Below are 13,270 nucleotides of genomic sequence, written 5' to 3' on the forward strand. Positions count from 1 at the left end.
TGTGATACCACGATGATACGTTTTATGGCTTGGATGTCTTTTGGCGGTTACAGGCCCGCCATGATCGAGATATGATATGATTGAGCAACCGGATCGTTGCTCAATGATTCTAAGAAAAGAGAGAGAGAGAGATCGATGAAATGCAAAGCTCGCATCAATTCCATGTTTCTCGTCGCATTATGTTCACATTACACATCACACATCAATCATAAGTCGTTTCCCATGCAATACTTGAATAAGCAGATCATACACGCTATATCCATGACAAAACATTAGAAACTATACAATCTCCCCAACGACAGTAACATGCGATCCGGGAAACAGCCCCGTCTGACCAGCATAGCAGCCCCAGAACCAATCGTCGTTGATGTTCTCAACCTCGGTAATCTCCGCCCCGCGCGGGAACATCAGTTCATCCTGAACATCTTCCTCGGGATACCACGACCAGAGCGCATGGACGATGAGCCCGATGCCACCGTCGGGTGGGAAGCGGCGCAGGAACGGTGGTGAATGGGAATTGGTAGGCGTGGCTGTTTCGGAGTTGGGACCCGAGGCCGAGCCCGAGCCGCTACCACCAGTGCCACTGACTGGGAATGAGTTGCTGCGGTCATTGTTGGTGGTTGTCCAAGAAGTTCGCACGCGGGAGGCTTTCTTCCGTCGCTCAGACCCTTCCTTCCAGCTCCAGTCGCCGGTTCCGACTTCAGGGGATGGGACGGCGGCTGCGTGTTCGTCTTTCAGGGCACGGCCGCCGACGAGATCGCGCACGACGACCCTTCTTTGGCCCTCGTTGTGGTCTTCGAAGCCGACAACAACCATGCGGTGGCCTCTGACACAACGGCGCCAGCCATTGTGACCGTTTTCTTTGCTGATTTTGCCTGTGGCGACGAGTTTGAGGTAGCAGTTTGCGCACACGTCGTAGTCGCCCTCATTGCATTCGTGACAGTGGAACCTCGTGGCTGACGCTGGAATGGCGTATGTACAGATGTCACACTTGGTTGAGAAAGAGAGGATTCTGTATACCTCGTTCCCGGTATCGGCGGATGTAGAAGGAGTCGACGGATTGTTAGGTCCATCAGTCGAGTCACTACCGGTCGATACTGGTACGCTCGAGCGATCTCCAGGCGCAAGTCGACAGACAGGTAGAAGCGCGTGCGTGCAGCATCGTCCTTGGTTAACACATTTATTACAGAAGCCCCAGTCCCCCTGGTTGCACTCGTTGCATTTCCAGTAGCATTTATTTGCCACAGCGTGGCAGATGTCACAGAAGAGTCCCGTTTGCAACCTCTGGGCTGGATCGTCGCTAGTCATCTCCGTTCCGCCACTTGTGCGATGGACATTCTCAGACGGCCGTGAATATCTGGAGAATTGCAAGACATGCGCTATCTCGCGCGACGGCATAGGCCGACCGCTCGAGGAGGCAAGCATTTTGTCAAAATTCGCTTCTGCAGACGGACCAAAACCCGCCCATTGCAAACAGCCGCGGCCGAGCCGATAGCACCGCAGGCATAAATGGAAGTTTCCATCTTTGCACTGTAGACATTTTTTGTGAAGCTCATATTGGATATTTTGCTTGCCACAGCGGTCGCAAGAGATGGATGGTTCAGCAAAAGTCGCTGAAGGACGTTGAGAGGCCTGGGATCGAGAAGAGGAGGGTCGAGAGCGCTGGTTGGCAGGACTGCTTACGGCCGGTGCTAGAGAACTACAAACAGGTGATCCGGCTGTGGTCTGTTCTAAGCGCGCAGAAAAAGAATTGTTCGGTGTGCTCGGCGAAGCTACCGACGCAGGCGAAATATTCAGTGGTCTGCCCGAGACATGTTGCCGATGATCGCGGTTCCTGGCTTCTGGGGTGAATATATTCGGGACGTTCTGCTCCGAGGCTGTTGCGCGTCGCGGCCTCGGAGCAGTCGACATTTCGGCCGCGCGAGCTCGGGAGGACTGAGAGGGACGAGGGCGGTCCGAAGCTATATCGCTGGACGACCTCGCAGCAGGTCGCAAGGTGTCTTCCGACGTGGACGCCGCATTGACAGGAGCCGGCGACGTCCTCCTCCTTCGAGTCCCCTGATCCGAAAGACGCCGCTGATGATTAGAACCATCTGAGCGCGAGACAAGTGGCTCCAGCAGATATGGCCTTGACACTGGTGGATTCCTCGAGGAAGCCTGTGGAGCGGACGCCGTCGGTGGTCTCTGCACGGATTGCGACCTCGCACGCGGTCGCGGCGACGTCTGTGACGCCTCATCCGCCCCTTGTCTCTGCCGTGAGCGCGGCCGTCGCATATGTCTTCGGCGATAAGCATCGGCGATGCGCTCAGTCAACTCCTCTTCCTGCGCCGGCCCAAGATTGTCCAGGTCGATACCGTTCAGCAGTCCGTCTTCGATGATCTGTCGCAGGATCTCCTCTTGCATGGTCTCGGTATCAGACAAGCTAAGCAGCGATCGCAGACTGGACTGATGCTCAATCCGCCTCGTCCTCTCCGCGTTGTCCTCTGTACGGCCCGCAGGCTGTCGGCGAAGTACACGCTCCTCCTCACGCCGTCGTCTGGAACGCCCATCCGCTCTCCGTCCATCCGCATCAACGCTCTCGGCTTGTCTGCTTCTTGAAGATTGTCCTGTCCCCGTCCTGTTCTCTCGCAAACTCAGTTCACGAACCTCCTCCAGCAATCGTCGATCTTCGTCGTCCGCCACGGTACCGTCCTGCCCCGGAGACAAAAGCACAGGAAACACCGACTCTCCATGCTTGTATTTCTGAGCTATCTCATCCTTTTCCTCGGCCGACTTGACGCGCTCAGGATTGGCTGCCAGAACCATGTCCAACAGCGTAGTAACGGTGGCATTGGGTCGTGTATCGCGCACTACGGCTCGACATGCTGGGCAGGTGAATTGCGGGGTGGATGAAGATGGCCGACGACGGGATGCCTGCGCAGCAAACCATTCTTTCAAACAGGAACCGCAGAAGGTGTGTAGACAGTTAAGGAGGGTTAGAGGTTGATAGAGCAGTTCTGTGCAGATCTATGGTGATTGTTCCGGGATCAGTCAGTGAGAAGTCACGCAAGTAATTTTGAGAGAGATGGCCCATGTTGATCTGTCAAGTACTATCTGATTATCCACCGCCAACACGAGGCCGGCGATCGAAGGAAGGGGGTTGACGTTGTGGTCCTCGTGGGTATCCCACCCGTCGATAAGATCCGATCAAATGACGCAAGAAGCATGATTATGCAGAGTACATACCGAGCAAGTCAGTTCTTTCTCGAGGTCCTGCAATCCAGGACCCCCTCGAGACTCGTTTGACATGAGAAACGAGGAAGGAGAGCACCCCAAATCAGCTCTGTAAAATATGAAGAGATCGGTAGCGGATCGATAGATTGATGAGGGGAAAGTAAACAGTCGGGCTGGATGCGATGGTGCGTCCCGTGGATCTCGGCGAGTCAAGGCCCCACTGAAGGACGAGAGATCTTGGATAGTGTACACTATTCTTAGAACTCGTACGAAGGATTCATTGTTGAAACTATGTCTTGCTCTCAAAGTCAATAAATTTGTATGCTAAGTTAAAATTACTTATGCCATGTATTCAGAACATGCTACGCTCATCACCCATGAAATATCGGACACCGTTCTCGTACACCGCAATTGTAAGAAATAGGCAAACAAGCCAACAAGCTCAGTTTTGTTCATGCTTTCGTTTTCTCCCAGAACCAACGGTACATACCCTTCCATTCTGTCGTCTCATCCTCCACGTAGTCTCTCACCAACTCTGCGGTCGGGTTGGTATCAGACCACGGCCCATCAGAGCCAACGCGGTATCCAGTTGAGGCATCCACACCGGAGGCTCCAGCATTCGAAGCCGTATCCACAGAGACATGACCCGGGTGATGCTCAAGCATCTCCTCGGCACCTTCCTTAGCTTTCTCTGCCAGATCTCGCGCACCCTCTCGGGCCGCTTCAGCGAATTCCTCGGCCTGTTCGCGCGCGCGTTGGAGCAGTTCTTCGGGCGTAGGATATCTCCTCAAGACAATAAGAAGAAGATAGTAGCTCTGCACGATCAGCGAATAGACTGCATCCTTTGCTAGCATGGTGAAGCCGTGCGAGAAGAAACCCTTGAGAACTTCCCCGGGAAGGCCTGCATACAGCGCGGAAATACCCTCGTTGTGCGCAATGGCCAGCACATCGGAAATGATCTGAGGCGCAAACGGAACCCCGCCCTCGGAGACACTCTTGCTGCTCGGTTTCTCCTTATTTCCCGAGCTATCGACCTGCGCTCTTGTCTTGGCCATGGAAAATGGGTACGTGATCGACGATGCAGCAGACTTGCTGATGGCAGCTAAGAGGAACGTCGTCGCCGGCGACGGTCTCCCCCGCTTATTCCGCGACAAAAGCGCATACTTCAAGACCTCATTCAGGAAGAAAGTGATCGACGGATTCAGCGTGAGAATGAGCGACGCCGAATACCCGGACCAGAACCCCCTCAGCCCTTTCTCAGACTTGATCCGCGCAGCTATATCCTTCGTCGAAAGTGCCTTTTTGCCAGATGTCGCCTGCTTCCTCGCCACGATATTAGCGAGCGGCGTGGTAAAGAGCTTCGCAAACGCGCCGGCCAGCACCCCGATCGCCAACTCATCGAGAATCGGAAGAACGACATGCTTCGCCCGCCGCCCATCGCCATACCGAGCCCTGATCCTCCGCTGCCTGAAAAAGCCATACGCAAGGAAAAACAGAAACGAGTCAGCAACTGTCTTGGCTGTGTCCTGCGCAAGACCCGTGTAGAAACTCCCCAGACCCTCTTTGGCGTAGATCTTGCGTGCTGCGTCGAGCACATCGGTGTACTCCTCTTCCTCCTCCTCTTCCCCGTCTTCGGATTCCGTCTTGTTCTTTTTCTTCGTCCGTCGTTGAGCCTGCGTCTGTAGTCGAGTCACAATCAGACTGAGCGGGTACGTGACAACATTGGATATAGCCGCTCCCACGGCCCCCGCGACTGCATTCCCCACGGCAGGCAAAGCGGGACCACGTAACGCAGCTCTCTTCCAGTCCTTTTCCGGTGGTGGATTATCATATCTATAGTATAGTTGATACGAGTCCTATTCCCAGTGCCACCCGAGTCAGTAAAGCTCACGTGCTATTGAAAGACCCGAATCCCGGGTCTTGTAGATCAACAATAACAAACGTACCAGTTCAGACTCGTAGGCGACTTTATACTCTGACATTATTAGCGACTTAAAAACACAGCGGCAATTAATCAATGGTAAGATGAGCAGAATCGGTGGCAAGTCAATTGATAGCTCGTCAGGAACATCGACCACATGCGGTAGCACTATGGTCTGTTAGATATGTACTGTGTAAAGCAGGTCGCGATTGCCAACGTTAGACACTGCAGTACCATCAACGAAGCAGGAGATGGACTCTCTGATTTATGACAGCCACGCCAAGTCCGAGCCGTCATAGTCTGATTACTCTTGCCAAAGACCGAGGTCCAACAACCATGCGGAGGGAGCGCAGGGCAGATAACGTCATGCGCACGTGTTGGTCCGTGCACGATACAACGGTCGCAGACTACACCATGTGATCTGTCTGGAATCCTTTCGATGGCATGCTACACCCACTACAACTTACGCAATCAGGACATTTCATCCTCAGTAGAATTGACTGTATTCACTAGCCCCAAGAAGCGAGGAATCAACAATTCACTGCAGTTTAAAAAAGACCCAAACCAGCCGATCCTCCAAGCCCATATGATAAAACCAGCAGCAGATTGTCAAGATCAAACTAGCCCATTCCAAACCCCATTGAAACCCCATAAATAAACCTCAAAAGATCCAAAAAAAAAAAAAAAAAAAGGCATCACAGCATAAACGTATGAAGTCAATATACAAGTCTCCGGGCTTTCCCCCAATCAACCGGTCACCAAGCACTCAACCAGACACAGCAGCGGTCGGAGAAAGCCAAGTGAATCGGAGCAAGGACTCGGGACTCGATGTGATGTCGAATAGCAAAGCGTAAACATTTAGCCACCGAAACCGTAGAGGGTACGGCCCTGGCGCTTGAGGGCATAGACGACATCGAGAGAGGTGACGGTCTTGCGCTTCGCGTGTTCGGTGTAGGTGACGGCATCACGGATGACCGACTCGAGGAAGGACTTGAGGACACCACGAGTCTCCTCGTAGATCATGGCGGAGATACGCTTGACACCACCACGACGGGCGAGACGGCGGATAGCGGGCTTGGTAATACCCTGGATGTTGTCACGCAAGATCTTACGGTGACGCTTGGCGCCACCCTTGCCGAGACCCTTGCCTCCTTTGCCGCCTGTAAAACATGATTGTTAGTCACTGTGGTCTTGATTAAAGAAAGAGATAGCGAATGGCTGTCAATGTCGAGGTGACATAGACATATGATGACGCGTTGGACTGAGGTAGTGACAACATGTCACGTGCACCCAGCCGCGAATCATCATTACCCATCTCAACCGGAAGCCATCAACAACCAAGGATGATAAGCACGACAGAGGAAAAAGATCATATCAAACATAATACTTACGTCCAGTCATATTGAAAATAAAAAACTCAAAGATAAGATGATAAGAAAATAGATGGAAAGTTGATGAAAACGACCTGCGGAGCTTATGGCAGATGTGGCGCGTCGCTGGCTGGATTGAGTAGTAGTAAAAGGGAAGAAAAAGAGAGCAAGTCAAGAAGCAGGGGCGAAGGAGGCGTATCCTTAAATAGGTCTTCGGGGCGGTCAGCAAGCGACAGCGTGATTTTTCGCGGTTTCAGTGAATGACTAAGCCCAGGGGTTGATCTGGAAGGGTCAAAAAGCAATGAGACGAGATGATTGGCGGGAGGCGGATGGGAAAAAGGGCGTTATGAACGGCTGCTTTCAAGTCCATGTTTCTGCCGTTGGTTTCTGGCGCAGTTTTGCCGGGGTGAACCAGCAACGTGGGCGCATCAGGCGGGTATGGTCACGTGACGCCTTGGCGGCACACTCTATCACCAACGTCAAGTTTCTAGCAAGGTATCTATCTCCAAGGGAAGTTGTACGCCAGAAAAGTATAGATATGCGTAGTCAATGCTAATCATGGATTCTGTCTTCTGTTGCGTGATTATGCTATCTCTTACGATCACTCCCTGATAGTCCAATCGGAAGTTTGACCCAGCAATCACTCAAGGATCGAGGCCATCTGGGGTTCTACCTTCCGACACCCCACATCTAAACCTGCAGCCGCTCCTAATCATGTCGGGCAATCCTTCTCTCATACCTCTCACTCGACCGACGCGTTCGAGAAGTACATTATCTAAGAATACCAAAATATGTCAGTCAGCGACCTTGGATGGAGTTAGAAGAATATTGACAGGGGGTCATCTTCAGCGTAAGTTACGTAATGATCCATACCATCAGCAGCTGGACGTGCTCGGTTTTGCGTCGACTACAAGACTACAAGACTAAAGGAAAATATTGAGTCAGAACACTGTAATAACGTGTGTTTAATGTATTGAGAATTGTCGTAGCCTCCACATATCATACCAGAACTACCCACATGTGGCAGACAATACAAGAAAGGCATTGTTACCCGCCCAGAGCACCATAGCAAAAACGGCAAAATGTAGCACAGAACCCCGAACTCCATGCAGAAACTCAACTAAAGCTGAGCAATGTTCAATAACAACAGCATAAACTGTGTGGAAACTTTTCCTGATTGCAAATGCTTCATCTCATAGAATGCTGTTAAGCAGACTACCAGACTACTATGCAGGAACAAACGCAGAGAAGAAAATTCGTATCATCGTACTCATCAAACAAATCAAGACTGATATCAAAAAGACCACACTGAGCATAATCATGCATGAACATAATTTGCTTTCCACCGTAATCATTGCTTCGTGGAAAAGAGGAAAATAAGCAAGTACAAGGCACTTCCCCGCGGTTTATGGTACATCGCAAAGGGAAAGGCCTCAATACTTTACTTGAACACCAGAGTAAAGGAAAGGAAAAAAGAGTATTAAAACCAGGTTAACAAGCCATAGCTGTTATAAGCAATGGCGACAATAGGTCCCTTGCTAACTCAGCAAACAACTGATCGGGTAGAGAAATGGTGGATTGAGGGGGGTCGATGCATGTATCTCTCGAATAGATCGTCTCACGAGTGGGTATCAAAGTACTGGGCGACCTTCAACCATAGCGTGAGAAGAGGTACAATGACGGTGAAGATGGGCCCAATTTGTTTACCAGTAGTCATGGAAGAGCGTGAACTCAACCTCTGATGACTGCCGGAGTCGGGCTCTCTTTCAAGAAGTTGCTCTGCATGTGAGGGTGATGAGCATAGTCGAAATGGGTTGGTGATGACGAAGCTGCACGGGGGCTTGAGCTGACTGGGCTAGCAGACGACGAGCGGCTATTCCCATAGTCGATGCCCAAGACCTCTGTCGAACGCGGTGAGAGAGGAGGCGACAAGGATTGTGCGGGGGAGGTGCTGGATGTGCTCGAAGAATCGGGATGCGAATTCCCGTTACTAAGCGAGTCGTTGGTGCCATTGGAGCCCTTCGAGGATCCATAGAAACAGAACTTGTCGACGAGTTCTTTGTACACAGATGAATCATGGTGGGGTTTGCTGGACAAGAGGGACGAGGGCTTCACGTGTTCCGAGTGTGCAAGTTGCGAGCTGACCTCGCTAACTGGGGACACCTTCTTGACATGTAGACCTCCCGCCGGGACAGGGTCCCCGTTCACAGTGTCAGACTTTGCTCGAGCGGTCAGAGTCGTGCGATCATGGGCGGGCTTGGTCCGCATGACGGCGGACAAGGAGGCCCCAAAATCATAGCGATTGCCGAACGCTTGTCGTGCTTGCTTCTCGCGGGAAGCAGACATTCTGTGAACCTCCTTCAACAGATTCTCGGGCGAAGATTCCTCTTTCAAGGTTTTCTTAGGACGACCAAAGGATAAATAATCGTTCATATCCTCATCAAAATCATCGAGCGAGGAAGGCATCGAAGAAGGACGGCTGTTGACGCCAGCAAAGCTCTTGCTGCGAGGAAGAGCTGGGCGCGAGCTTGCAGCGGACGGGCTCCGCGGCTCTGGTCGTGGCCGGGGGATCCGAACGAAGTTGACTTGGTAATTCATAAAATTGTTGTTGTCCCAAAATTCCTGCCCAGCCACGCTATAGCGGATGCAGACAAACATGGTTTTCTGCTCCAAGTTTGCATGGTCAGTGAGCTTGATGCTGAAGGTAAACCGGTCATAGCCGTCATGAGCTTGCTTCCGACGGACATCGTCACTGTATTCCGCAGTAACTTCAGAGACTGTCCTCCAGTAGTCGAAGGTAAAGCGAGCGGCAACATGCTTATGAAAAGCCAGATTGGCAACTGCCACCACGCCAACCAATGTATTCTTGTCTGATGACAGGAATAGTCGTTCGAGTCGCACCTTTTGAGAAGCTCTGGAGGAGACATCCTTGGGGAAGTTTGAAAGCCGAATCTCCCACTCGAAGGAAGGCACCTCAAAGGGAAATTCACTTTCGTTGTTATAGTCCTCCACAGGAGACGTGTTGGCACTGACCGCCTGTGGCTTGTCCAACTGCAAGAAGTGACGAATGTGTTCGAGCTGAGAGTCAAAATGCACCGCCTTGGCGTAGGTGGGCGTACCCGGCATGCTAGACGGCCGCCGCCGCGCCGACGGAGGGCGAAGAGCGGGTCTCACAAGTTCTCCTGACTTCTTTCGCACCATAGGCTGCTTCCTCTGGGGCTCATCGTCCCTCTCACTCTCTTCCGGCGAGCTTGTCAAAGCTTCTTCGTTCTTCTGGGAAATAGAGCTTTCGGTTACCGACCGAGAGTGTGAGATTTTGCGAGCCTCCTTGGTTAGTGGTGGGCGAGAAGACTCCTGCGGTGCCGTACTCGACGACGGCTTCTTTGCTGCTGCTTCCCTCTCCGGAGAAGGCGTCCGTCGCTGCTCAATGGACCTCACGGCCGCCTCGAGTTCCTCCAGCTTCAGTGCGTCCCGGTGCTGATGCGTCAACTCTTCATCACTTGAATTCAGAGCCGACTCCGGCGGAGATATCACTGCCCCTGGAGGGATCATGGCATCGCTTATCGGAGGCGGGGATTGTCGGACACTAGCCAGAGTGTCGACAACATGGTTAGTTTTAGGAGGACGATTGTCAGCAGCTGGGAAGACAAAGGACTTGCTGCTCGACGGGCTCCTTCTGTGCCTGCGAACATAAGCGGTAGATGAGTAGGAACGTGGGAGGTGCGGACGCCCAGCTTTCGAAGCGACCGATGGTGGTGAGCTGGGACAAGAGTGAGAGATGGGTTGAGAATGTTCAATGTGCTGCGCAGAAGGCGACGACTTCAATGGCGCAGTGTATGGCATCCGGCCGGACTTGTGTGGCTAGACACAAGATACAGGCTGACGATAGAAAGGTCTGAATGAAACAAGCTGTGATAGATACAGCGTGAAGAGAGCAACCTTGATCCACAGACGAAGAGATCAAAGGATGAGTCGTTCAAAGAAACGGCCCCTGTAAATACAATCTGACCAAGAGTTAGCCGGGAAGGGTCGCCTTTGTCAAGACTGTACAAACGCAGGACAGTGGCAATGGGCATCTAGGTGATGTGCAACCTCACACCCAAGAGGCAAATGACGGTGTCAAGCGGGTAGATCGTTGCCAAGATGAATTGATCTGACCCAGTGGAGACAAAAGACGAACCGGACAGAAGATTGGGGAAGATTGGAGGTGGAAGGGCGTTTGCATTATCAGTAGAAGGAGCGTTGGAGCGTAGTCATGTCACTGTCCGGGATGAGAGAGGCAACGAAGGTATCACGGTACAAATCCTCGAGTAACACAAAAGAGGAATCAGGATAAAATAGGATTCGAGAAAAGGATCACCGCCTTTCAACTTTTCGGAAGATAGCGAAGAAAAAAAAAAGAACAATGGCGAAAAGGGTGTGTAGCATTGACATTGCACAATTGCGAGCTGCATGTACATACCTTGTGGACTCGACATCTAGCGAAGAGGCAAAAGTGGTGAACAAGAGGATGGCCGGAAGTCGTAGGAAGGCAACTGGAGCAGATGGGAGGATGAAGGAACTTTTAAGGTTTTACAGGGCCATGAAAAAGGAACGAGGCGCAAACCGATAACGGACACCCCCAATGCTGTGAGAGGATAGGAAGAGGACAAGAATTAAGTAAGGTCAGTAGAGAGAAGAATGGTAATGGAGGGGGAGGGAAGTATATGAGAGGCGAAAAAAGAATAAGTGATAATTGAAGAAAAAGAGGGAGCAGCAGTAATAAAAGAATAAACAGGAATGACAGCAATTGATAAGAAGAGCAGATCCCCCGTGTACTAAGGTCAGATGTAGACTATCACCTACGGTCCAGAATAAAAAGAACTCAGGAAAATCCGGTATCTAAAACATGAGCCTCTTGCGAACCAAAGAACTAATCAACGGAGAGATAGAAGTGGAGGCAAAATTGATTAAGGGGAGAAGTCCTAAGCGTTGAGACTACAGTATGGAGTTAGTAGTATTGCATCTTTTAGTTTGCTTTCTGATCTGCTTCAACTTCAATTTTTTTATTCATCTTTATTATTGTACGATGATAAAGAGAGGGGGGGAAAATGCTATCCGCCATGACCGTTGAATCAGGCGAGGAAGTCGGCCAAGCATGTACCTAGAGGTACTACTGCACATTCATAGTTGCCGCAGCGCCCGGAAAAGGACGACAGATGAGGTGATGATGGGAAAATGGTGTATTATTGGTAATTACAGGCAAACTTTAAAGAACGATCGAACGGTCTGGGACAGTGGGATGATCCCCAGAAGGCCCAGTCAATGCGTTCCGTTTAGATAGGTGGAGCCATGGCTATCTATCGGGGAGCCTTGGACTCCGGGTGTCAAGAGGACTTGTATGACTATGACTTTCCCTTTGCTACCTACCTATCCCGGTCGCTCTGACATTCGGTGGTTTGACAATCACACCAAAACCATGGACATCCGTCAAAAAGGGAAAAAAGTCTGATAAGTTAATTGCTTCATTAATAATCAACTGGTAATGCTGTTTGTCAATGCATCGTCTCTAGCTTATGCATGTTTAATACCTGGTTACATAGGTAGGCTCGTTTCTTCTTGAGTGCACTCCGAGTACAGAGTATGTAAGTAGGTCTCTAAGTGTGGCTTGGTGGAGGGCAGGTGGAGGACAGGTGATCGTCAAGCCTGCATGTTCGGAGTATTGTGGCCCACTTTGTAGATGTACACCCCATTGCATACATACGTAGGTGTCGATGTATGTCTACGCTACTGGAATGCCAGAAATCAAGGAACGAGCGTCCCATCTTTGGCGACTGACTGGATTGACTATCCATCATCGCATCTATCCATCTCGATCTCCAGAATCTCGATCGGCGGTCAATTTGTTACTGCAATGTTGTTTTTTCTTCTTTTCTTTTCTTATGATTCCTGGCAGAAGAGGGGTTGATAAGAGAGGCACTGATCCAGAAAACCGTCGATTTTGGAACTCCACGTTCAGGAGTCCCCCGGCCCAGGCCCAGATGTCCCAAGTAGGTATACTCCGGAGTACGTAGAAGATGATGAGATGATGTACTCTGCTGTCAGTAATATCTATCTAGTAGTACGGAGTATTCCACCCTACTCGCCATAGGAGCAAGAAATGTAGAACGCTAGCAAGTAGCCCCGAATTAGCGCCAGCCTCCCGTTCGCCACCACCAACCAGAAACAACAGAAGCTCCTTCCACAGTGGTCTCGGCAGGTCTAGATACTCTCTGCATCAAAAATGTTGGGAGAAAAGAAGGTGTGTGTCGTGTCCTTGATACCGGTTCTTTAATAACCAAGCTGGAGCCTACTATACGGAGTAGATTTTGATCATCAGCTACAAAGGAGACGCCAAGTAGAGAGGTCACAGTATTCAATAATGTTTTTGGCCCTATGAATAGCTGTTCTAGCGGGGAGTGCACGTTCAACTTCGATTATCCGTATCACCAACGGCCAGAATCAATTATATGTGGTACCACTGTTAGTATTTCCCCATCCCACTTCAGCTTCAGTCCCACCAGAGACAGTTCAATTGTGGGAGACTTGTTCATTTCCTAGATTGAGAACTGTGGTGAGAATTCTGATAGTCGATGATCTTGAAACAAAACCCTGTTTTCCTGTTTTTCTATTCGATCAATACGAAACCGCATCGTATCTCTTCCGAACTGCCCGGACTGTGGGGGTTTGCTTTACGGGACGGATATGCCAGGAGTCCGAGCAGGGACTGACTCTAGTAGGATGGTAA

At 50.9% G+C, this 13,270-nt stretch overlaps 3 protein-coding genes across 3 annotated transcripts; all 3 read right to left on the reverse strand.

The window, feature by feature from the left end:
- Nucleotides 1-279: 279 nt before the first annotated feature.
- On the reverse strand, nt 280-5,195 carry ALT_3712 (uncharacterized protein; the record flags this gene model as incomplete). Its single annotated transcript, XM_033556358.2, has 3 exons — nt 280-2,930; nt 3,704-5,069; nt 5,160-5,195. The coding sequence occupies 3 exons, from the start codon at nt 5,193-5,195 to the stop codon at nt 280-282; spliced, it is 4,053 nt and encodes a 1,350-aa protein (XP_033412249.2).
- Nucleotides 5,196-5,992: 797 nt separating this feature from the next.
- ALT_3713 (histone H4) lies at nt 5,993-6,535 on the reverse strand (the record flags this gene model as incomplete). Its single annotated transcript, XM_033556357.1, has 2 exons — nt 5,993-6,294; nt 6,526-6,535. The coding sequence occupies 2 exons, from the start codon at nt 6,533-6,535 to the stop codon at nt 5,993-5,995; spliced, it is 312 nt and encodes a 103-aa protein (XP_033412248.1).
- Nucleotides 6,536-8,235: 1,700 nt separating this feature from the next.
- On the reverse strand, nt 8,236-10,347 carry ALT_3714 (protein phosphatase regulator GAC1; the record flags this gene model as incomplete). The annotated part of the gene is made up of 1 exon (XM_033556356.2): nt 8,236-10,347. The coding sequence occupies one exon, from the start codon at nt 10,345-10,347 to the stop codon at nt 8,236-8,238; it is 2,112 nt and encodes a 703-aa protein (XP_033412247.2).
- Nucleotides 10,348-13,270: the final 2,923 nt, after the last annotated feature.

This window comes from Aspergillus lentulus (assembly GCF_001445615.1).
Source record: "Aspergillus lentulus DNA, contig: Alt08, strain: IFM 54703, whole genome shotgun sequence".
NCBI classification, from domain to species: Eukaryota; Fungi; Ascomycota; class Eurotiomycetes; order Eurotiales; family Aspergillaceae; genus Aspergillus; species Aspergillus lentulus.